This window comes from Vicugna pacos, chromosome 6 (assembly GCF_048564905.1).
Source record: "Vicugna pacos chromosome 6, VicPac4, whole genome shotgun sequence".
Lineage (NCBI taxonomy): Eukaryota > Metazoa > Chordata > Mammalia > Artiodactyla > Camelidae > Vicugna > Vicugna pacos.
The window spans coordinates 61002412-61028443 of NC_132992.1; the positions used below are offsets into that span (position 1 = coordinate 61002412).

Here is a 26032-nt window from a genome sequence, read left to right on the forward strand (position 1 = left end):
AAGAATCCAGCTTTGTTCTGGCATTTAGCCTTAAGGAAGGGGCCCCTTTGGCAGTCATGTTTATCCCTTCTGCCAAATGTTTATCTTCAGGATGGCTCTTCGGGAAAAAAAGCCCTATCTGTGGTGTTTGCCAATTCCTGTGGTGTAAATAGGCCCAGTGTGGCCAGTCTCAGGCTACCAACAAGAGGTCACCAAATGGACGGTGTGGGAAGAGATGTGAGCAGCCAGCTCTCACAAGCTGGGACAAACTGCCATATTGCCACTCAGGGATCGATAGTCAAAATCGATCATAGGGATCCCATCCCTCTGTAGTGATTGGCTTCTGGCCAAGAAATATTCCGGGATGGGATTAGGTCCTTTAAGAAAAGTTTTCTTTATCAATAAAGGAACAGATAGCTTCTCTTAATCCCCTACTGCAGTAACTCATGTCCCACTGCAAGGCGGAACAGGCTGTCATCTTAGGGTCCTGAAGGCAGCTGGCCTGGGGACAACTGATACATCAGGGATTGCAGAACAGAGACAGGGAAAGGACCTGGGGCCTTGGTGATGTGATCAAGCTGCTGAATTAACCAGATCTGACAGCACTGTGTATTGGGACTTCTAGTTATATGCATTCAGAAAAAATTCCAGGTTGTTGAATATCTTTGGGCTGGGGTTTCTGTTATAAGCAGCCGAGAGCTTCCCAAGTGATGCATCTTCTCTGCACTGACCACTGAGAAATCAAGCAGAGATAACACCTGAGTCACTGCTCAGTCTTTAGGACCTCACCAGGGGCAAATGGGGAGCAGAACTTCAAGGACTCAGAGGTAATGAAACTCCAAGTCGGCGTCCCATGGTTCATTATCTCTCCTCTGCGCTAACCCACAAAGCCCATTCACCATGTGAGATGTCACTGACTTTCTGTCTCGCCCACCTCGCTCCAGCACTGCCAGCACGAGTGGTGGAGGGCATTATCAGGGCTTCACAACAGCGTGTGTGGCTGAGGTTTAAATGAATTTCATCAGCATGATTAAATACTTATTACATGAGTCAAACATACGGGCTTCATTAAGCTAGTGAACTCCCAGGAACCTCCTCTTCTGTTTATACAACCCATCTGGACTCTCAGATTACTTGAAAGAAATGGGATAAATGGAGTTCGATATGACAGCCAGGTCGTCTTTCAGCATTCTACTCTCAGAGGAAACTCATCTTCCATTGCTAACTCTGGCTTCCATACAATTGGGTGCAGAGGGTTTTTCCATCTGCTTCTGGCCTCCGGTAAAGCCTGACATGATGCTGAAATTGAGACTTTAAGTAGAACTTGCCAGGACACGACAGACATACTTTTCTCATTGAAGCATGGAACATTGTCTAAAGTCACTTGCAAGCACAAACCCTGGGCCTTTTACAAGGAAGGCACACCTTGAAAGCAAAATAAAGGGCCAGGTTTAATGAACTTACTGGGCCTCTGTTAGTCATTATTAGAAGCTCTTTATCAAATTAAAGGCCTGCTGGGAAGGCAGCTGAGTGCCGAGAAGCAGTGACATGTGTTAAGTGCCCAAGTGGGTTTTAATTGGCTGTTTAAACGAAGAAAAGCTCCCTGCAGTGTGACAGACACACATAGCGGGTGTGTGCAAACACACACACCCACACATGCACACACATACACGCGGAGCCCCAGGCAGTCTAGGGCATTACGGGAATTACATTTTTGGAATGCTGACATCCTGAAATCAGGATCACAAATCCACCAGGAAGGGACCCCTAAATCACATGGCATTCCGTCTCAATAAATGCCAGTGATTATTTCTGATAATAACAAATAACAGCGCTGGACCAGGAGGTCGTTTGCATACTGCCAGATTTACCCTGTACATAGTCCAGCTGCAGTGCCAATGTCCTCTTCCTCTACGATCAAGTGTAGGGCTTTGCTTTGTCTCTCAGGTCTATCGAGCCACTGACATATCAAACCTGGACTTGTTAGCTACCCTGCAGGAATGTTACAAAAGATTTACACAAAGCTCTTAGCTGTGCCTGTCACGTACTGAGGGTCCAATAACTGACAGTTATTTTGACCAAAGTGTTTTCTACTATACTCTAAAATGATTATTGGAGATTATTGATTCCTAATAGCAATAGTTAGGATGAGAGGCATTGCCACATGGGGGCTAAGAGCACAATCTTCACATTTCTGTGGGTTTGTATGCCAGTTCCACCACATCAGGGGGCCTCTCTGAACCTCAGGCTCTTTTTCTATAAAATGGGCTAAATCATATCTACTTCATAGAGTGCTGGGGAAATCATATGACCATGCCAAAAAAGAGCGTAGCCCAATGTGTGCACATAGTAGGGTTGTAAGTGTGTCTGTTCCCCAGTAAGAGTTGGGGAGACTCAATTACAGAGTAGCTGTAGGGCAGGCCCCTAGGATACCTTGGCTTTTCACGGAGGCCAGTAGCCAACATTCTTTGAGTTTCTAGTCTGTCTTATTTTACTGAGAAGGTTTCTTGCGAGGGTGAGATTCAATCACCTCGAAAGAACTGGCTTTTATTCCATGAGTAGGCTTATTCTCATTTTCCCTTTGTTCAAAGGATTTTATGGGTACTCGGAGCTTGCTATTTGACAGGAGATTTCATACGATGTTCTCAGAAGATCAGGCTCTCCCAGGTTTCTTTACAGGGGTGTGTGCAGGAGCCACCGTAACTGCTGGCTTCCTGTCAGTCTCACAGTTTGGTATAAAGTTAGGGGGGTGGTGGGGGAGGGAGAGGGGTAGGAGTCACCACCTAGAGAAGTCCAGAAAGCTGGTAAAGTGACCATCTTGTGAAGAAGTCAGCCGTGTTCCAGAACCTCGGCCGATAGCTGCTGACGAGGAACTTAAAATACAGGACAGTGGGTCCTTGGAGCCATTGTGAATTGGGAGATGTTTTCATAAAGGCTGCAAAAACAAACGTCCCTGGTTGAAAGCATGAGGCTACGTGCGTTTCAAACACACACCCTCTGTTCCAATAACACCACGATTCCGAGCTCTCCCTGATGCATCAGGAAGGAAGCGAGCAAACTCCTTCATTTCCCAGCAGCCTGGCTGGGCTCGGAAGGGCAGCTCTTGCTCGGTTTTCCAGCCCCGCGAGGCTTTGAACTGGAAACAGCGGCGTCCCAGGGCTTTTACAAATGAGCCACAGCGGGCTGGACGCGGGCTCTGGATTCATGGGCTGCCGGGGGGTTAATATCTCTAGCAATTACAAATCCGAAAAAAGCCTGCATTCTTCTTCACCTCGCCTGCTTCACACATCCTTGGCAGCTGGGTTTCCCGATGCTTCATTTAGGCCCATGGCCGTGAAGGGCCGGGCCGGCAGGCGGCCATTTGAAGCCCTTGGCCCAGGGCCCCGCTCCCTGTGCTCGGGCAAGACAGACAGGCCTTTGTGCGCCTGGAGCCGGCTAAGCCAGGATGTGACTGCGAGCTGGAATCTGACCTTTCATGGGCTCCAGCACCTGTCAGAAAAAAACGAACAGGCTTGGGGTGTTTTTTCCGCTCCGGACTGAAATGCCAGTGTTGTGACTCCCTCACAGTGGAACAGTGCCAAGGCAGTTGTGGTCAACTCGGGCTCTCAGAGGAGCAAACCTGAGACTTGAGTGATGGATGGTCCTGAGTTCCTGAGGGCTGGCCAGCTCTCAGCTCAGAATGAACTCAAGCCGAGCAGAGGGCTTCAGTTCTCAGGACTGGGGAATTCAGAGCAGAACAACACAGCCATGTACCCTGGCACCCTGGAGTGTGAGTGTGTGTGTGCATGTGTGCACAACACATTGGAACAAAGACCCAGTCACAGTGGCTGTGACACTGGTAGCTGTCAGGGGACAGTTGGGGTGCACCCCTCCAGGCCTGCCACAGTGATCCCAGCATAAATGTACTGCTCCACCATGAGTTGGTCTCGACCACTTACAATCTGCCGGGCTAGTGAGGACAAATGGTTTAACCTTCTTGAACCTTGACTTTCTCAGCTGTTAAATATGGAGAAAAATAACTAATTCCAAGGGGGATGTTATTGTGCCTTAAATGAGGTAATGTACACAAATCCCCTGGCACTATGCTTAAGCACCTTAGAGGCACTTAGTCAGTAGCCGCCTTTCCCTTCCCCCTGCAGGGCAGGCTGGAGCTGGAGGAGGAGTAAGAGTGCTGGTCACCTCTGATACTCGATGGCCCCAGGGATCGTGGAAGAGGGGCTGGCTGACTTCAGATGGAGGAGGAAAACCGTCCTCCAAAGTGTGGCCTCAGAGGATTATGTTCAGGGTCCCTTGGCGGCCTGCTCTTCAGTTGGAGGTGGTGCAGCTTCCAGAAGGGGTTGGAGGTTGGGCATGGACCTGTGGTTGGTGCACGTCCCTGCACTCTGAAGAGGTTTTGAACCGTACAGGTAGAGGAATGCCGCTGCCCACCAATCTCCCAGCCCCAGAGCTGTCCCTTTGAAGCGAGTATGGCCGCTGTGTCTGCATCCTTGGCTCTGAGCATCCAGCCTTTGCAGAGATGCCAGGCTGTCAGGCCACTTGGTTTCACAGGCTAGCATTCTGATGCGCAGTAGCAGCTCAGGTGAAGAAAATGTCTGGTTAGACAGATGCCTGCCCCAGAGCTTGAGACGCATGGGAGATGTCAGCGAAAAAGATCTGGTCTCATCATAATTCTCAAGGCTATGAGTACTTTAAAAGTACATGAACATCTGTCATATAAAATCCATTTTTGCTTTACGTCCATCAAAAATGAACAAAATCGTATTTCAGAAATGAAGTTTCTGTTTCTTTGTTTGACTTTACCCCATCTTGTGACAATAGCTCGGTATTTTTTTTTTTTTTTACCATATCTGGGGAGTATGTTAGGGTGGTAGAGACAGAAAAGCCTGGCTCTGCCCCGGGGGACTCTCAAAGAAGTGAGCCATCATTTTCCAGAGGGAATGAAATTGAAATTTGGCAACAGGTAGCCATGACTGGCAGCTGGGAGGGACTGGCCCCAGAACTAAGAGGCTGGGCCAAGAAAGCAAATAGCTGTGCATGAGCCCCAAGTCGGAATGTGGTTGTGGATTCGCAACAGGCTGCTTCTCACGTGGGCAACTCCAGGTAGTTGACGCCACTGTGAGTAGAAGGGAGATTTACTGAACAAGTCTCCTTAAGAGCATGGGGTCAGCCAGTAAACACACACATAGGCTGTCAGGCCATTGCTTTTATATGATTTCATTTTAGAAAGATATTGTTACTTGTTCTGTACATTCTGTAGCATTTTTGTTCCCAATGTTTGAAATACAGTTTGCAGTGTGTCAGACACATCCCTTTAAATAGATCACGTTGAATCCTCAGAAGGAAGCTTCCATTGACCCCACTTCGCAGATGAGGACAGAGGTTTAGGGAGGCAGAGCAGCCCAGCAGCGTCACCTAGCTAGAAAATGGCAAAACCGGGACACAAACTCAGATCTGTTTATTTCAGGGCCCCAATTTTTTTACCAAAAATTCTAGGCTGCCCCTTCCTGTTGCTTCTAAAAGTGTCATTCCTTTACTACAAAGACACTCAGATGGTCATAATTTGATTTTTTGGCCTCAAGGGTGACTTTAATCAATCCAGTTGCATGCTGACAATATAGTCCTCTGTACCTTTCAAAGACGTCTGGGTTTTAAAAATTCAAATGAAAATTTTAAAGTGCTCTAAATTAGATTTTCACTGGTAAGCCTGTTATCTGATCATGTGATTATTTGATGTTCGATAAATATTCACTGCTACTGTTTGGTCCTCAGTTGAACAGTTAAAAAGGTGGCTGGTTTTAGTCTTAATCTGAAATACATTAGGAAGGGTCAGCCAAACCCAGGCAGGCTTGGCTCAAGGTTTTTTGCATTGGTCACAGTTTTGACTTATAGATCATCAATTAGTTGCAGATGTCGACAGTAATATGGAGTGTAGGAAGGGTCAGGAGAACACTTCGTTCCCATTTGAGAGGAATTTGGAACTTAAAAAAATACTCTCTTAATTCTGAGCTGCCAACATATACACATTCATGCATGTATGTGTGACTCCCTGGAAAAACAATCAGGTTTTTGGAAGCAGGAGGCCATAATTCTATAGACTTTATAATTCAGTTCACAAATACTTGGGTTCTGCAAATGGAATTGTAACAAGAAGAAGAAGAACAAGAATCATTTTCACATTTCTCTCATCTCTGGACCTCAATAAACACTTAATTTTTAATAATTACAGTAATTACCCACATAAAAACAATAGTGAGAAGCGCAGCTATGTTCACGGCAAAGGCTCAGTGCTCTGTTTGTCTGGTTCTCCATCAGTCCTCACGTCCACTCTCTGAGTTGGGTTCTACCGTTAGCTCCATGTACAGCCAAGGAAAACGGAAGGTTGCAGAGGTCACTGGAACTGGCCGAACCTCGGGTGCCCCAGCCTGTACGCTACCGCCTCCTTCAGATGCCATGTTTGGAGTGAGGTCTTGCCAGTCTCTCGGGGGGGACCTGTGTTTGGGAAAGAGGGTGTCAGCTCTCTAGGAGCCGATGGATTTAGAAAGGGCTGAGATGCAGACACCAGAATTTATAGGAGGAACAATGTGGAGAAGTCCAAGTTCACTGTGAAAGAGTGGGAGGAAAAGTCAACTTCTGTAGCTCACTGATCCCCACGGGTCTACCCGCTACGGCCCAGGGGCTAAATCTGGGGCCAAGGCCTTTTATACAGCCCTAGAGCTAAGAATGATTTTTTTTTATTTTTAAAAGTTTGGAGGAGGAGGAGGAGAAGGAGGAGGTGCTGCTGTAGAAGGAGAAAGAGAAGGAAATGTGTGACACACCATATGTGGGCTGCCAAGACTGAAATATTTACTATTGGGCCCTTTACAGGAAAGGTTTGCCGATCTCTGGTCTAGACCAGTGTTAATAGAAATATAATTCAGTCACATAAATTTAACATTTTCTAGTAGCCACATTAACAAAGTAAAAACAAATAAGTAAAATTAATGCTATATTTTATTCAGCCCAGAAGATCCAAAATATTATCATTGCAACATGTAATCAATATAAAAATTATGAATAAAACATCTACCATTCCTTTTTTCATTCTTCAAAAGCTGATAAGTATTTGACAAACACGTGAGTTAGGACTAGTCACATTTCCAGGGTTCAGTTGCCACATGGGATGAGTGGCTACTCCATTGGATGGTCCAGGTCTAGATATTGATAGATGGGTGCTGATGTGGGGAGTGACAGGCTGTCAGGTTTAGCCCTGAGCAGGGTTTCCCAACCTTGGCACTACTGACATTTGGGGCTGCATAACTCTTGTGGGAGGCTGTCTAGTGCATTGTAGGCTGTTCAGCGATATCCTTAGACTCTACTCACTCGATACCAGTAGAACCCACCCCTCTCTAGTTGCAACAACCAAAAATGTCTCCAGATATTGCCAGATGTCCCCTAAGACGCAAACTGTCCTGGGTTGAGAACCACTGATCTAAAGCATGGAAAAGCTGTGAGTGGGTCACACCCGGAATTGCCCAGAAACTGTCCTCTGAGTTGATCACTTCGATGGAAGACAATTGAAGGAGAGTACTGAGAGTTTTGGTGGTAGAAAAATCTGAGGGCCGAGCTCAGGTTAATGCATTTGAAATTTATCCCCTCAGCAGTGATAGTCATCAAAGACTTTTGAGTAGGGGAATGAAATTGGCAAAGTTACAAATTAAAAACATTTTTTTGTCCATCTTTGAATAACTGGATTCTTTCTCCTCTTTCTTTTATTGGAACAGATAGATCTCTTTTTTCCTTAAAGAAAAGCATCATTTAAAGAGTCAGCACCCCCACCCTGCATCTGATGGGTGGTTTTCATTAAATTCCAGTAGAGGGATGGGTTTCCAAAGCAATCATCCAGCCCCTGGGTGAGCAGGCTCCCTGCCACTCAGCTGACATTCCACCCTGCGGGAGTTGAGGAGAGAGGAAAATCAACAGTGAGCCGGCAGTGACTGTAGCTTGCGCTGTTGGAATTTCCAGTGGGGCCACTTGGTGTTACAGATGGGGCCAAATGCAGCAGAGCGCGGGGGTGGAGGCAGCCTGATAACAACCTCTGTGTCTTACAGTTGCTAAATTGTCTTATTTACTTAGCCCCTGACATCCAATGGTTAAGGATTTTCTAAGCTCCCTTTGAATAATAATAATAATAATAATAATAATAATAATAATAATAATAATAATAGGAATATGTGTAGGTCATTATGATTGAGCATGTGCTTTGTGTACATAGTCATGTTTAACAGTCGTGCATCATGATACCACATTGAAGGTGGTGTGTGCATTGTAAATGCGTATTTTGGGTTTTTTTCTTTTTGGGAAGGGACTTGGAGGCTGTTTGTCCAGCTCTGCTAGATGTTCTCTGTTTGCCCCTTGGAGCCCCCCCCCCCCCACTATCCTGCTCTGTGTCCCGGGAGGCTGGTCTGTATGGATTGCATCAACTGGGCTCCTTTGTCCTCATTTCCAGCTGGGTTCAGCCCAAGGGAGGCACAGCAGGAGATCATGGATGTCGGGGTTGAGGGAGGGAGAGACTGAGGTTGGGCTATTTACTCCCCCGTCACTCCCTGCGGGGCTGTGGGTTGACAGTGGCTGCGTCCCTCCACTGAAGACCACAGCTCCTCTGATGACAGACCTCACCAGATCCCAGGCACTGCTTCATCTCCTCGTCCTTTCAGGCCTGAGGACAGAAAGGCACTGCCCCGCTCTTGGCCCCCGGTACTTCGTCATACCTTGTAGGTTGACTCCCACCCCTGCCAATGGTCATTCATAAACTCTCTTCAGTCACCCCTTGTAAGTGTGCCATCTGCTTCCCAGGTGGCATTCCAGATCACTTAGCTTCTCCTGAGGAGAGGCCACCCCTTTATTGACCATCCCAATGTCCAATCAGGACAGTTCAAGCAAGGCTACAGTTAGTAGCCTGGCCTTTGAAGTCAACGTGTTGACCGCATTTTATAGTTAGAAAAGCTAGGCATGGAGTTTCTGTGGCTTTTCTTGGGTCACCAAGTAACTTAGTACACAGGAACTTTACTCATCAACCCCAAACCCACACACCCAATCTGTTCCAGAGAAGAATGTATGTTTTTCTTCCTGGAACTTCTAACAATAATAATGAAAAAGGAACTTGGGGGAAAGTGTCAGAAAAAATCACGTTGGTGTTTTCCTTTCCTTATGTGTGGATTGTTTGAAGGAATCCAAACCCCGGCTTGCGCTGCAGCGTCTGAACCAGACACGTCAGCTGTCAGCAGGCCGGCCCTGTAGTCGGACCTCGGAGGGAGACGTGTGTGTTCTCTCTGCTCTCAGCCTGGTTCTACCCCATGGGGAACAGGCCTGGAAGTCACATCACCTGCACTTCCTCATACAGTCTCACCAATTATAAAAAAACAAGCCCTGCTCTGGGTTTTGTCTCAGCCAGTTTAACTAGAGGTAATGATTAATGTCAACTGGTTGATGAAGTCTGGATATTTATTAAGACATTTCCCAACTATTAGTGAGCACACTTTAGGCTCTTGATAGTATAAAGGTTCAGAACCAATAAGAGCAGAGATATTAGTGGTAGGTACAGTACCTAATTGCAAAAGAGAAGACAGCAGTTCTCAGGTCATGCCCGGCAGAGGGCGCTGACCTGGCTGCGTAGTCAGCCTCTTTAGGCAGGTAGGGGTCGGGGGTGGATACACGCAGAATATTGGGACTCTTGTCTTGGCGCGCTGGGTGACTCGATGCCAATTCTGTCAATATTTTAACCTCAGTTTCCCAGGAAAGGAGATACAAGGACCTTAAACACTATTAAATTGAATGCTTTTCAACCCTGATTCCATGTTAAAATCACCTGGGCAACTATTAAAAAGGGTATATGAATTCTGCTCCACAACAATTGGATTAGAGTCACTGGGAACGATGTCCTGGCTTTGGTGTCCACTGTTCTGTTAGCAGATACAGTACCACTCGCAAGCCAGGTGAGAAAGAAACAGAAGGGAGAGCAAAAGTGAGGGAGGGAGAAAGCAAGAGAATGAGCACTGGGTTTTGATGTAAAAATGTGTTTTCTACTATGGGTCATGATAAAAATGTTGAGAGCAACTGCACCACTGTACTTTATGTATAACGGGCCCTTGATAAATATATGTTTAATGATAAGGAGGAAAGAAAATGGATGCAAGAGAAGAGAAAAGTAAAGGAGGGAGGGAGAAATGACAGAAGAACATTAGGACACTTTTCTGTCCTCAGTGTTTGTGGAAATTGTGGGCACAGCCAGGTGTGATTTACTTGAATTTGCAAGAAGTTTAGACAAAACTGAGGAAGACAGAAGAGAGAGAAAGATAGCAAGTAACCAAAAGGGTCATGAACCGAACCTCACAAATCAGTCTTGACATTTCATCATCTCATTTTTGACTCACTTTGTCAAAATGAGTTTGTGAGTCTTGACATAGGAGTTTTCAATGAATTTTAATTTCCTGGTGGTTTGGGTTGATTCAAGACTATGATATTTGAAAATATTTCAAGGCAATTCAGTGCTTTCTTGTCAACTTCCTTGGCTAGGCTCTGATCTGAAGGTGATTCAAGCATTGCCCTGTCTGAGATAACAGATAACCCTGATCTCTATTCACTCTTTAGAGTGAAAGACCTACCAGAGCCCTCTGGGGCTTTTTAAACAAACTATTTGATCAACTCAGTATATTAGTCCACAACAGAAGAAGTAATACCAAAGACAAAGAGGGACATTTCTTAATGAGACAGGAGTAAATTGATCAAAGACATAATAATCCTAAATGCATTTGCACCTAATAAGAGAGCCTGAAAAAACATGAAGCAAAAACTCTTGGATATTTATCCAAGATAAATGAAAGCATCTGTCTTCACAAAAACTTGTGCATAAATGTTTATAGTACCTTTATTCACCAAGCCAAATCTCCTTTGACTGGTGAATACATAACCAAATTGTGGTACATCCATACAACAGAATACTACTTAGCGATGAAAAGGAGTAGACTACTGACACATACACGGCATGATAAGCTGAAAGAAGGTGAATCCAAAAGGCTATGTATTATCTGATTTCATCTATATGACAGTATAGAAAAGGGATGGATATGAGGTCACCAGTTGCAAGGGACCTGGACCTAGAGGGATGGAACTGACTCTAAAGGAGCATTAGGGCACTTTTGAGGGTGATGGAAATGTTCTGTCTTGACTGCAGTGGTGGTTATACGACTACATGAGTTTGTCAAAATTCATAGAACAGTATACCCAAAAAGTGCAAATTTTCCTTTCTGTCATTTATTCCCCAATAAACCAAAAAAAAAAAATTATAGAGGAATACTGTAAATAATTTTATGCCAAGAAATTCAACAATTTAGATAATAGGGCAAATTCTTTGAAAGACACAAACCACCAAAACTCATTCAGGAAGAAATGGGTAACGTGAATAATCCTATGTCTCTTAAAGAAATTGAATTTGTACTTAAAATCTTTTTCACAAAAAAACTTCAGGCTTCACTGATGAACCTGACATTAAGGGTTAAGGGACAACTGTTACCAATTCAGCTGGGAATACTTCCCAACTTCTTTTCTGAAGCTAACCCTACCCTGATACCAAAACTAAAGACATTACAAGACAAGAAAACAATGAACAATTTCCCTCATAACATAGCCCAAACAATATTTAGCAGAATTTGAGCAAAACATATCCATAAATGTATTAAAACAGTAATACAACATGATCAAATGGTGTTTACCTTAAGGATGCAATGTTTGTTTAATACTAAAAAAACAAAAAACCCTTGATTTTATTAACAGAATGAAAAAGCAAAATTAAATGATCCTTTCAATAGATGCAGATAAATCGTTTGACAAAATTCACATTAATTTGTGATAAAAACTCAGCAAACTAGAAATAGATGGGAATATTTTTATCCTGATAAAAAGCCATGTGTGAGAAACCTATAGTTAACATACTTAATGGTAAAAGACAATGATTTCTCCTAAGATTATGTCCTCTCTTAACCAATCATACTTCTATTCAACATTGTAATGTAGATTCTAGGGGACTGGGAATCATAGAGACTGGACAGAAGGAGGTAAAACTATCTTTATTCACATGATTGTATACATGGAAAAATCCTAAATACTCTACCCAAAATTAGAATCTACCAAGAAGGAGTAAGTGAGTTTAGGAAGGTTGAAGCATGCAAATTCATTAAAGAAAAATCAATTGTCTTTATTTATTAGTCACAGATAACTGGAAATTGAAATTTTAAGATATGATTTTTTACAATCTAACAACACAAAATACTTTGGGATAAATTTAACAAATTATGTGTAACACTCATATACTGAAACATAAAACTGTTGAGAGAAATTAAAGAAAGATTTAAGTTATTGGGGAGATCTGCCACATTTGGTCAGAAAACTAAAAACTGTTAAAATTTCAGTTCTTCCCAAATTCATATAAAGAATCAACATAATCCCAATCAAAATTCCAGGAGATTTTTATTTTTAGAAACTGAGAGTTATTTGAAATTTTTATGAAATGTGAAGGACCTAGAATTGACAAGCCCCATTTTGAAAAAGAACAGATGTGGAGGAATTACACTACCTGGTTTCAAGATTTATCACAAAACTACATAATTTAGTAAGGTATTGGCCTAAGGATTGACAGAACCATAGAGCACAATAGGGAATCTAGAGATGGAGCCACACATATGTGGTCAATCAATTAAAAAAAAAAAGGTGCTGGTGTAATTCAATGGAGAGAAGAGAGTATTTTAAAAAAACAGCTGGATGCCCATAAGGAAATAAAATGAATTTGACCCTTATCTCACATCATATATAAAATTTAAGTAGACAATAGACCTAAATGTAAGAGCTAAAGTATAAAACTTTCTAGGAAAAGACAAAGATTTCTTAGATAAGATACAAAGAGCAAAATCTTGCAAAAGAAAAGTGGATAAACTGGACTTCTTCAAAATTATCAACTTTTACTTCAAAAGACACTCAAGAAAATGACAGGGTGAGCCACAGACTCGAAGAAATAGTTGTAAAACATATATATTGTAAAGGACTTGTAGTGAGAATAATATGTAAAGAACTCTTACAACTCGGGAATAAGTGAGAAACAAATGGGCAAAAAATTTGAACAGACAGTTCACCAAAGAAGATATACAAATGGTAAATAAGGACATGAAAAACTCTCAGCATCATTCATCATTAGGGAAATGCATATTAAAAACAGCGAGGTATCGCTACATGTGCGCTAGAATAACTGAAATTAAAAATATTTATAATCCCATGTGTTGGTGAGGATGTGGAGCAACTGAAAAACACTTTCATTACTGATGGGAAGCGTGAAGTGGTACAATCCTTTTGGAAACAATCTGTCAGTTTTTAATAAAATTTAATGTACTCTTATCATAAGACTCGGCAATTCAATTCTTAGATTTTTACATAAGAAAAATAAAAACGTGTCTACACAAAGATGTGTACGTGAATCTTCACAGCAGCTTCATTTTCAGTAGCTAAAAGCCGAAGTCAATCCAAATATTAACTGATGAGTGGACAAACAGGTCGCAGTATTTCCTTATAGTGGAATACTTCTTAGCAACAAGAAGAAATGAACTACCCACACGTGCCACAATGTGGTGAATCCTAAAGCATTATGCTAGGTGAAAGGAGCCAGATGTGGAAGACTACATGCTGTCTGATTCGATGTATATGAAATTCTAGAAAAAGCAAAGCTGTAGTAACAGAAACCAGATCAGTCATTGCCTGCCTGGGGCTGGAGATGGTGAAATGAGATTGACTGCGCAGGTCCTGAGTACTTTTTGAGTGATGGAAATATTGTATGTCTTGACTGTGGTGGTGATTATACAACTGTGTATATTAATCACACTGATCAAACTATCCATTTTAAGTGGGTAAATATTACTGTATATAAATTATAACTCTATAAAGCTAATTTTTGAAAAAGGGTCTAGGTATGGGGCTTCCCACCAGACAAGTGGAAAGTTGCTTGGCAAATTGTGTAGGTGCAGGCAAAGTTGAAGAATTGGAGCAATTAGTGAAATCAATCTACTGTGTTGGGTTTGATGATAATAGAACCAGCCCATTGCTGGACCTTTAAAAAATTGCCCTTGATAAGGAATCTATTGCTTCACACCCATCTCTGTGTCTCCTTTCATTCCAGACTCTTGGCTGGTCCTCTGATGTCATTTCTTATTACCTCTTGAACTGAAGTCTAATGTTTTTGTGCTTGAATTTCATGTAGTTTCTAAGAGACTAAGGATTCAAAAATTTAGGTCATCTGGTCAATTGAAAAGTGACCTTTACTTAAACTTATTGGTATTTGCAATGTCAGCATTTATTTATCCTTTCCCAGTGGAAAATCTTGAACAACTAAAGGAAAAAAAAAAAAAGTTAATGAGTTAGCTATGGTGGGGAACCATTTTTATCTACTTTCTCTTTAAATATATCAGGGCAGTTCACATGATCACTACAATTCATGACAAAAGAAATCATTGCAGTTGTAGGCACTGTAGTCAATGAATAAAATGCTTTTGCATATTTTTATGGGAGAGACATATGGTGGGAGTCTCGCTTCCTCAAGAGACCTGGGCTCCAGCAAAATAGTAAAACTGGCCCAGTGCCGTGGAATCCCATGAAAAATTGAGATTGAAACCACAACACAAAGAGCAGAAATTTTTCATGCTTTTCAAGTTTCTACTCCAGTTTGATATGAACAAAGCTTTGTACGCAAATCAAGGATACATTTAAAATTTTTCTCCTGTGAGCACTTCATGGTATTTTGCATATGATAGAATAAGTCTGGTAGGGAAATAGGGCCATATTTTGCCATGTTTAGAGTTTGTTTAATCTCTCTGGGCTAGGCAAATCCCATCAAATGAGAACAGCTTGGTGTTTAAATTTGTTTACTCTTTGTAAAATAGAACTTCCTGTTTTCAGATTCTGTAAAGATTTCTTGACATGAAGTAGCATTTAAATATTGTTTTGATGAGTTGAATGCCAATGGATCAGAAATACATGGATAAAATCTCACTCAGATTTACCTCAAATTTTAATAATTAAGAACTAGCCAGACATACTTTAGGTTTAGGGCTGGATTTAAAAGGACAAACCATTTCAAAACATTCAGGGAACTCAAACAGACTGCATTCCAAACTGAAATGTTTTTGTTTTGATGTTTTGTTTAAATTTTACATGGGAAACAAAACACTTGGGTTTGTCCCCACAAATATGAATCTGTTTTCAGTGTTTATACCTCAACTGTTTCACACTGATAGGAAAGTTTTTATGTTTTTTTTCCTGGAAATGAAATAAATTTTCGGAGAAATGAGAGATTCTATTGACAGTTGACAGTAGCCCAAGTCTATGCCGGGCAGCTCCCCAAGCCTCCTTTCGAAAGGAGCCCACTGCCCTCTGCCCTGGCGCCCATTGTGGCTGGACGTCATTCATGAATGTAGCAGAAATCTCTCATTTTCAGCTCTTACTCTCCTAGACCTCAGGGTTCCCATCTTCTGTTTCTGTTCTTTCTCTAAACTCTGTTCCGATTTGGCTTTCTGGCTCTTCCCACTTTGAGCCATCTCGGTGGAATATCGCCACTCCAATTCTGGCTTTTGCAGAAAAACACCATTCTCTCTCACTCAACTTCCTTTGGAGGGGAGTCTCACTTTGAGTCTGGGCTGTGCTGGTCATGGAAGGGAATGGAGGCTGCTGGAGACCCCATTGGAGACTCCAGTGAAGAGTGCAGTGAATTTTGGGCCAAGGTCTTGGGAAGAGAAATTCCTTCTGGTCTAGGACGAACAGCTGCAGAAATTTCCAGAGGCAGTTGTCAGTGGAAACAGGACGGGGAAAATTCTGTTTGGGGTGCCCTGGACCAATGCCATTTCACTTCCTGAGAGGGGTGCTGGTGGGTGTCAGTGCTCTCTTCAGCTGTCCGGCCGAGGGCAGGCACGTGCTGGTGGGGACAGTTACTTGTAACTGTGGCAATGACTCAAGTTGTTCATTAACCAAATCTTCAGAGGTTTTTGTCCTGCTCTTTTCTCCTATTTCTCTTTGTAACTGTGATAATTAGGGCCTCAGAGGGGGAAAAGACAGGAAAAAGAGACAAAACTCCAACTGATCAGCTGTGCTCCCTATTTGTAGTTAAAAAGTTTGAGTTCATGTCTGAACCACCAAGTAAAATAGAAAGATTAATGACTAGGTAAACTACACGCTGGGAGGACTGGTGCTCTTTCTCTCCCCCTCCCTCCCACTCCAATCCGAGGGGTACTGCTGAATTAAAAGAATTTAATCAAGGCCAATTCTCTGCCCTGGTAATCAAGAGAGTGCCTTGAAGTAAGTATGAGGGCCCACCGCACAGAGGCCAAGCCTGCTGGTTGAAACTGTCATTCTTCTCTGTGGATTTAGACCAGTGGTTTCCAAATCTGTCCGCACTTTAGATTCACCTGGTGAGTCTTAAACCTAAACCCAACTCTGGATGAAGCCCAGGCATCAGTATTTGAAAGGAAAAAAAAAACTCCCCATGTGATTCTAATGTATAAGCAGAGTTGAGAACCACTGGTTTAGAGTCTAGTGTTTCTGAGAAAAATTAGTATTTGTCTTTTGGAGATGTACTTACTTTGAGAGGGTCAAGGAGTCTGAAAATTGGCAGTCAGTCCTGTATCTCTTTTACTGGTGGATATGTTGCACAGTAAACCCGAATTCAAGGATTCACACCCACTCTCACCCATAAAATTACAGCTTCCTTTCTCCATTGCCCCCCAAGCTTTGAGGTGGCAATAACCATTCATGTCCACTCTGCTGTAGGCTGTCGGGGAGGGCGCCATTCAAACTGCAGCTTTCCAGAAGCACACTGAGAGTAAGGCCGCTTCCCCCAGGCAGGGGTGGGCGCAGATTTTTCCCAGGGCCGGGAATGTAGTTTTCTCTCTGGGGATGAGTTCTGAACCTATCGAGAAAGTCCAAGTTGACTGCAATTTCAGCCTTTTATGCTATAATTTCTTTCGAATAGGTCTTCCTATCAACCCATTAGTAAAGAAATTTGCCTGTGTCTTTGCAGCCCATGTGTTGGTATTGTGGTGACGGGGCATAAAGTGGTGAGAGACAGAGTCATCTTGCCTCCTCCTCTCCTGGGGAAGAGGCGGGCAGCCCATCAGGAGGACCACAGCTCTGCAGAGGGCCAGATGGTCACAGGGTCCCCACGGGGAAGCCAGCAGCAGGGGCAGCAGATGGTCCCCAGCCTATAGAGGATCTTGGGAAGAGACTTCACACAAGAGAGAACAAAGTTTCTGGCATCACCATGCATCATGGGCTAGCAAATGTTTTGCAAATGGCTGTCCAGAAAAGAAAGCTTTGGTTTGTAGCACTGGCCAATTTTCATGGTGTAAACATTCTCCTTAGTTTTAGGTTCCCAACCTGAACCAGGAGTCCCTGGAAGAGGAGTCGGGAAGAAATGTGCAAAATCAGCTCTGGCCAGCGGGGAGGAGGGGGCTCTGGGGTTCTGCTGCCCGTGGTGGGCTGGGCGTGCAGACCCCTGCAGTGGGGAGGGAGGGAGGGAAGGGAAATTCCTAAGGGAATCAGTGTATTTTCTATAGATTTCTGCTCCCTGTGTGTTCCCTCTCCTCTTTCAACATAAACAACCAACACTCGGCTGTGATTCCTTCAAGTATGACCTTCTGAACTTAGGGTTGAAAATAAGCCATTTATCAGAACCGAAACCTGGATTTGGACCCAAACTAGCAGAAAGGACTGAGGGCTACACCTTTTATAAAATAAGAACAAATATTTTCGACTGTTCTTCAAATATTATCCTAAAGCTAGTCACATATGGTTTGAGATGGTCAATAACACATAACATTTATAGGTGCCCACTGTGTATCCAGTATCTTCCATGTATTAACTCATTTAATCTTTACTATAACTTTATGAGAAAGGTACTTTTATTAGAAGGATTACACCTTTTAAATAAACAACCTCAGGGAATGTGTTTGAATAAAACCACAAGTTATTCTAGACTATTCACACGGTAGTTTGAGATGGTTAAAAATAGCAAACATTTATTGAGTGCTTACTACATACCTGGTGTTTTCCATGAACTTGCCATTGAATTTTTATAATGACCTATCAGTCTGGTGTTACTGTGATGTTTATATTACAGTTAAGGAAATAAACAGCAGAAAGTGAATACCTGAAGGTCAGGTGACTCATTGATGGCAGAGCCACGAATCAAATCCAGGCAGTCTGGTGACACCGACTCTACTGTCTTTCCAGGCAAATCCCTGACCTTCAGTGTAGATATCGGACCTTGTTTTAAAAAAGCAATGCACTTTTTTACTTTAATTGAAGTACAGTTAGTTTACAATGCTGTGTCCACTTCTGGTTTACAGCATAATATTTCAATCATACATATACATACTTATATTTCTTTTCATATTCTTTGTCATTGTAGGTTACAAGATATTGAATATAATTCCCTGTGCTATACAGTAGAAACTTGTTCATCTATTATATACATATCGTAGTTAGTATCTGCAAACGCACTTCTAATTCAAACATTTCTGCACAACCACCCTTCCCAACACACACACTTCCTTCAAACTGTGAACACTACCTTTTTCACTTCAGTGGTAGATACTATTTAGCATTATGTGATTGTGGTCTGTGACTTAGAGCTGAGGTATCCGCATGCCAAGAGGTCAGGAGATGAATTCAGAATTAAAAATAATTCTCCTAATTGCTAGTTAAGTTCAACGTTATCCCCTTGAAAACCACACCTAAACCACATGTAAGTCGGTTGAGTTACGGGGAAGAAAGTCAGATTTCCGAAGGATTCTATTGATCTCCACCTTTAGAACCAGAATGGTTTTGAAGTGTCTGCCTCATTGGAGTGACATAATTTACACCTTTCATTCTGGGGTTGTCTTAGCTGAGCTGCACAGTGGTGTTCTTATGTAGACAAAGCTACTGGAGTTTAGAAACAGGAAGGGCTAGAAACTCACTTTTAAAAGTAAAATAAAGCTTACACAGTGGGGGATTTCCTTCACTCTCCAAACTCTGACATGTGTTAGGTAGTCAGGGAAGAATAATAAAATTCCCCAGGAAAAGCATTTCACAAATGGCAGTGGTTTGAAATGTGGTTTTCTAGGTGGCCATGGGTCTGATTTCTGCCCCCTTCTCCTCGCCTCCTGCAGGGCTGGTCTCAGTTCCTTTTGCAGAGCCAGGTCTGCAGAGTTCTGCAGAAGAGCCAAGCCTTCTAGAACAAACCAAGGACAGATTGGAGGAGGCCCAGCCCACCACCCAGGCTCCTTCTGAAAATGTGTGTGTGCTAGCTTGCAAGAGCCACTCCCTTGATTCCAGAAAAGGGTGCCAGCTTCCACTGGGTCCTGACGATGCAGCCAGCCCTGCCTGATGTGACAAGGGCAAGAGGCGCTTGTTCAGTGGACCCAATGGGAACCACACGGGTATACAAGGCTGCTAGCAGGTGGCCTCCGAGAGGACAAGACTGATGGAGTCCAAGATGAAAGAACACACTGCTGGAGGACAAACGGGGTTTCTGGGGACCCCTTCAAAAAGGAGTGCACAGTATAGAGTTGTGAAGGCATTCGAGTGAGCCCTGAGGGCCTTAAGGAATAAAGTGGATCTTGGGAGGTTCTGGTCCTGGGGCCCAGGTAAGGGAGACAAGTTAATTGAGGGGTTCATACCTGTAGCCTCTAGTAGCCAGACTGTGGTTGCATGAGGAATGTGGGAATTAAAAGATCCAGCTAGTGACATGCTAGGACTTTTATATATTTCATTCCAGTAAGTCAGTTTTGCTATAACACAACACACGCATCCCTAAAACTCACTTCACTATGCAAAAGCACACAATAAAAACCGCAGGGCTTGGGGAAAACTGAGGCCGAGGGTACAATACTTAAAAATTTTGTCAGTGACATAAAAAAGATAGGAATCTAATAAAAATGGTGGCACAGTCTTCGTGCATGTTAAATGATTAAGAAATACATAAATACTATAATAAACATGGCACTTTATCTTGAAAAAGACCTGAAGTTTGCTTGTTAAAGTGGTCTTTGCAGCTTGTGAGATATTATAGAGCGGTAGAAGGAAGGTCATCAAAATTTACACTCTTCAAATCCTGTAGCTTGTTTTTCTGTCTTTGAAACATACATTCCATCTTTGAAGGATACATTTATCATAGATACCTGCTTCATCAGAATTGAAAATTTAAATCCATGTATGGTCTTCTTTTTCAGTAACTTCTGTATCCCTGCTGGAAATTCTTTATGGCTTTCTTCTCTGCATATCAGGCTTTGCCCAACAGCTGAAGGCTTTGGAAATTGTAGCAACATTTGAAACTGCCAAACCAGCCACTCATAGTGCTAGATGGTACCACTTCTGTAGAACATGACATTTTCCAGTATGGTCTCTGTATACAGACAGTGCTTTCTCTTTGTGAGAAAGGTTGTCCCCCATTTTTCACTGTTTGGTTTCCAGTCTCAACCATGTTCATCTTTCCATCTCTATCATTTCTTCAGCCCTTATTGTTACCGACTTCTCAGCACGTAGAATTGTTTCATCCACAGATGTTTCTTTTATCATCACAGCACTGTGGATTCTTTTGTGCCTGTTGCTTGGAAAATGTAGCATGTTCTCTTGATTCTTTCAGAATGCTTTTTCACTTGAAGCTTCTCCCCAGTCCACCAAGATAGCCTTTCTCGTGACCTGTTTGATGTTTTTGAATCAGGATGCTTAGACATCTTTCAAATGTTGAATGAGTTTCTTTTTTTCTTTTTCAATATAGAAAAGCTCACAACTGTGAAAAAATAGCAAAACACAACCTTGGAGGACAACACACTTGGTTAGGATAAATAGAGTGGTTAGAATAACAGGTTCAAAGTAGGGGGTAGATGTGTGAGGTGTGCATGTTTTGTAAATTCCTACAAGACAGTTCAGCTGGGGGCAGTTTTCTAGGTTAACCTAGGTTCTCTCACAGGCAATTTTGTCTGTGAGAAATCTGTATTGTGCTCAAATTGTACCATAATAGATTAACCTAATTGGAATCGATTTGCATTTTCAAAACAAGTGTCATCACAGACTGTGTACGATACCTCTGCGTATACATTTTCTCAGTTGATCACTAATAATAGTTAATAATCCAATTATACAGATGGAAAAAACTGAAGCTGGAACATCTCAGAACTTGGATGTGAGCCTGGAGCTGCCAGAAGCTCAGATGAGAGTCCTCACCATGTTTAAGTTCCTGGTCCTACCAGTTCCTAAAGCCAATTCTACCCGTGTCTTCCGGAAGTTTGGTTTTGTGAATCAGGACATTTTCTTCTTTCACTTAAAGTAGTTCAAGATGGGTTTTTTGAGTAATGCTGGGTCTTGGCTAAATGCAGGATAGCCTGGATAATGTTCAAATTCTCTCCCAGCTCTGGGAGACTTTCTGTTACATTTTGATTTGGAAATAAACCAACTTCAGAGAGAGGGCATCCTAAATTTCAAGGCTTGCCTTTGAAATGGGAGTTTCTGGCTTGTGCCGAGCAGTGATGCAGACACTGGATGAAAGATAACAGCTTCTTCAACCCCTGGTTGTTAGCCGAGAGAGCCCTCAGGCAGAGCGGTGGGGGCTCCCTCTCTGGGATCTTTGGAGGGGGTCTGACCGGGCTTGTGCCCCTTCAGACATTGACCTTCGGAGACAGTGGCCCTTCACTGTGCCTGCAGGGCCACTGTGATTGTGACAGAAAGAGGACTTAGAAAGAGGAGCTGAGACCGTGCCACCAGGATGCAGAGCCTTGCTCACCTGGGGAGGGATGCCTGCCGGGTGTGGCGGAGCCTCTTCTTCCTCCTGGTCCCACGGGGTCCTGACAGCTCTCCAACAAAACCAGCTCAGTGACAGGAAGGGATCCCAGCTGCTTCCGACACTGAGCTCAGGAGTGACCGCTGGGCTGCGGCCTCTCCTGCTATTATGTGAGCACCTGAGAAGCACTCACGTCCATTTGTTCATCCCACCAGTATTTGTGGTGGCCTGGTATGTGCCAGGGTTGTTCTTTTTACATGATTTCTTTCTTTCATTTGCTTCTTATGACTTCAACCCAGGAACTGGCTAGCTCCCAGCCCGTGCTCTCTGGCCTGTGCTGTCCTGCTTCTCCGTTCAAGGTGGTCCACGCCGTCTTGGTCAAGGTTGCTAGAGGCCAGCCTCCATCATTTTCCTGCTTACTGGAGACCTGAAAGTTTGTCAGTGACCTTCCCCCGACCGGAAAAACAAATTCTCAACTTATCGCTGCATTTCGTGTGTGACTGTAGACTTAGTTCCCTTCTATTTAGATAGCATGTGCCTGAGTGTCACCTTCCTCTGTGCTTTGATGAGCTTTATAGTCCTTCCTTCCCTCCTTCCTTGCTCCTCCCTTCCTCCATTCCTGCCTGCTTCTTCCTTCCTTTCTTTTCTTTTCTGTTCTTTTCTTTTCTTTCTCTATTTCTTTCTCTCTTTCTCTCTTTCCTTCCTTCCTTCCTTCCTTCCTTCCTTCCTTCCTTCCTTCCTTCCTTCCTTCCTTCCTTCCTTCTTTCCTTCTTTCTTTAAATTCATACACTGGGACCTATTCTACAAATTTGAAATGCAAAGAGAGAAGAAAAACAGAGCAACTTAAATACTGAAAAATGATTTGTTTAACTTTATGCCGGCGGCCTCTGAGCTTGGCCGTGGCTCCTTCCCATGCTGTGCCTTTCCTGCGTGTTCAGCTGGAGTGGGAACGCGGAGGTGCCCTGGCCCTGATCCCGCCACAGGTTGTGCCTCCTTGTCCTCAGTGAGCAGTGGCAGCCACAGGTGCTGCAGCGAAGGAGCAGCTGGCGCTTCCTGCCGGGAAGCCACGGACGCCAGCTGGGAAGGGAAGGGAGCCTGGGGCTTCACCTGATGTGGCCAAGGACGACCACAAGGAGTGACAAGGAGAGATTCCTGCAGCCAGTGGGCGTGGGGCTGAGGAGGAAGAGGGTGGTTTTGAAACTTTCTGCCTTATTAAAACCCAGACTCTCAGCAGAGGGCGTGTGACTCATGGCCTTAGATGACATGCACATCGATGACCTCTGAGTCACTCTTCTGGGAGGAATTGTTTAACACAAACTGAAGGGAAAATGGCATGGATGGCAGTTTGGAAGCAGCAGAAGAAACAGGGTCACTTGCGTTGTTAGTAGAGAATTAAAGACATGCAAGAATGGAAAGAAAAACAAGGCAGAACAGGAGGGACGTGGAGGAGGCAGCGTCATCTCCTAGTGGAATGGGGAGAACTGGGGTCTCTGGTGACGAAGGGATGGGGCGGCTTGAACAGACTCTGGCCTCTTGCCTTTCATGGTGATCAGAAATTTAGGAGGTCAGAGACAGAGCCATCATTCGCTCCTTTACTTCACAAGAACTTGCCAAGTGCCTTCGATGTTCTAACTCTGTTCTAGGCACTGAGACAACACACAGTCCTGCCCAGGTGGGGCTGATCTCAGTGGATGAGAAAGATAACAAAGAAATAGCAAATCACACGGCATCCCTGAATTCAGGCCTTTTGACTAATTAACAGACATATGTTCAGAATGTCCCTGTGGGATGCTGCAAGCATGTGCATGAGGGGAGGGGGTGTGAATGGCCCCATCAAGGGTGCTGTGCTTTAGCTGCTCAAAAGTTTGTCTGGAGTCTGGGCTCTTGTAGCTGGGATCTGGTCTCCTGGGAGAACCAGCGGTGGTGTGGTTCTGACTGGGAAAGGGAAAATAAAGGGATCCCTTGAAGCCCGCAACCCCCTCTCTTATGTGTGTTTGAAGACTCATGTGAGGCGAAGAGCCCTCTTCATGTGAAAGGGGATCTCCAGTGAATCTGGTGTATCTGAAGACAGGAAAAGCAGGGTCCCAGATCCAGTAGGATTCCAAACCACCAACAGAAAAGCCAAACCAAACAAACAGAAAACACTTTGCACTAAATTAGCTTCACTTCTGCTTGACTTAGATGAATGGATCTGAGGCTAGTTCCTACAAAAGGACCATTCGCAGCCACCAGGCAGCAGTTTAGGCAGTAAAGGGGGGCAATGCCAAGAAGCAGAAAGAGCTAAGGACCAGAATTCAGAGACCCAGGGTCTCATCCAGACCTGCCACTAACTGGCCCTGTTGAGGAAGGCAGTCCCGCAGGCTGGCTGGATGGAGAACAAAACATCAGGAGACCTAGGGAAGGGTTCTCAGTCGTGGATGGAACAGGCATGCTTAGGAAGAGGGTGGGAACTGGAGAAGACTGGAAATAAACCAAAAGCAGGGGCTACAGTGAGCAGCCAGGAGCCCAGCATCTCACAGAGAAGCTTGACGAAGCCAGACAGCCAAGGATTAAGATCCTTCCTACAACCTGAGTGTCCCTGGTTGAGGGAGGCTGGGCTGGGAGGAGGTGGACGAAGGACTGGACCACTGCTTGGCTACCTTCCCACTGAGAGCGAGGACAGTTTTGCCTCACTGGTGCCCTGCGTTCTCTAAGCCCAGGTCAGAACTCACTGACAGCCCACAGCCCCTGGCCATCGGGCTGCTCCCTTGACCCTACCTTCCTCCCAACTGAGCTCCAGGGACCACTGCACACCAATCCATTCTGGACAGGCTGCTTGCAGCAAAGTCTTTATTAAGGACAGGAGAGCAGAATATTACAATAAGGAGAGAGAGAGGAGAGGCAGGAGGAGAAGAGAGAAAAACCCGGAAAGAGAGACACAGCAGCATGAAGGCTTCAGCTAAAGGCTGATGGAGACTTAAGCAGAAGGAGACGGTGTGAGCGTCAGCAATGCTAAGAAAAAGAGAGCTAGAGCCCGGTGCAGCGCTTGCTCTTAATTTCCAGAGGCAGTGAAGGTGCAGCCCCACTTACCTCTTCCCAGCAACTCCCTTCTCAACCACTGTCCTCCACGTGGCTCTCTCCTCAAAGTTCTGCCCTTGCTCCCCACCCGTCTCAGTAGCCAGGTGAGGACTGGCTCTGTTCTCTGTCCTGCTCCCGTACATTCCCAAGAGACTTCATCCTGTTGGCACGGTCTCAGCTCCTCTTTCTAAGTCCTCTTTCTGTCCATCTGGCCCTGGCCACCCCTAGTGTCCCCAGGCCACCAGTCAAAGCCAGAGAATAAGAAGAGAGTGGCCAGGTCATAACTTTGATGGCTGCCGAGGGTATGGCTTTGGCCTAGAACTCTGCACGTGTGCGTGCATGTGCATGTGCATGTGTGTACGTAGGGGGAGTGGGGATGTTGTACTTAAAGCTTTGGCAAAAAGGATTTGGGTTTAGGTCAGGGGCTAAGAAGGATCTCTTAACTGGGTGGTGGTCCAAAGGTGTGAGTTAAGCCACACCCAGCAGAATCTGTGATTGAGTAAATACCTGTAATTTACCCCTGTGTGTGTTGTGTGGCCTATGATTCCTTACCTGGAAGTGAAGTCAATGCTTATGTTGTTGTTACAGTCCCTACGGCTTGAAACAGGAGACAGAGGGTTTGATGTGCTAATGGCCCAAGTCAGTGAAGAGAGTTACGAGGGACACTCAGGAAGAGCCTCCGGAGTTCATCATGTCCCTGGTTGAAGAGGAAAGAACAGCCATCCGGGCTGGTACCCAGGGGGTTGATGAGGGGCAGAGAGGGATGCTTAAGATGGAGATGTTCTGGCGGTTGGCATATTGCCTTACCAGGATCCAGACGAAGCCCATTATTAAACTGCATTTTCTTCTTTCATCATTTTAAAGAGAATTACTTTATTACAGACATGCTGTTAAAATAACTGAAAGCCAAAGCAAAAATTGCTCACTATCCCATCCTGAAATCAAATCAATGAAAACTATGTGTGATATCCAACAAATATAAAATTCTATCCGCGATGTTGCTAAGAACACCAAGCATGCACATAGACGTGGCCTTGCAGATGACGCTGACTAATCCACGAAGGTTTTCTCGGGCTCAGGCCCAACCCTTCTACTTTCCACCAAGTTTTCAGTGACTTTTCAGATGATTTGGCTTAGAAATCATGGAGAAAGGAGATGCAAGCTCAGCCAAAC

The 26032-nt window shown here is 44.1% G+C and overlaps 1 protein-coding gene across 2 annotated transcripts in view; it reads left to right on the forward strand.

Annotated features, from left to right (window-relative positions):
• SLC38A6 (solute carrier family 38 member 6) overlaps nucleotides 1–19280 on the forward strand; it is a 133441-nt gene extending 114161 nt beyond the window's left edge. The window contains exon 16 of one of the 2 annotated variants that reach the window (XM_072963169.1): nucleotides 19194–19280. In XM_072963169.1, the coding sequence (XP_072819270.1) occupies nucleotides 19194–19259 (66 nt within the window). In that variant the 3' untranslated portion in view covers nucleotides 19260–19280. Of the gene's footprint in view, nucleotides 1–4118; nucleotides 4189–19193 lie in introns of those variants that run through there. The other variant, XM_072963170.1, reaches the window with a different exon arrangement.
• Nucleotides 19281–26032: the final 6752 nt, after the last annotated feature.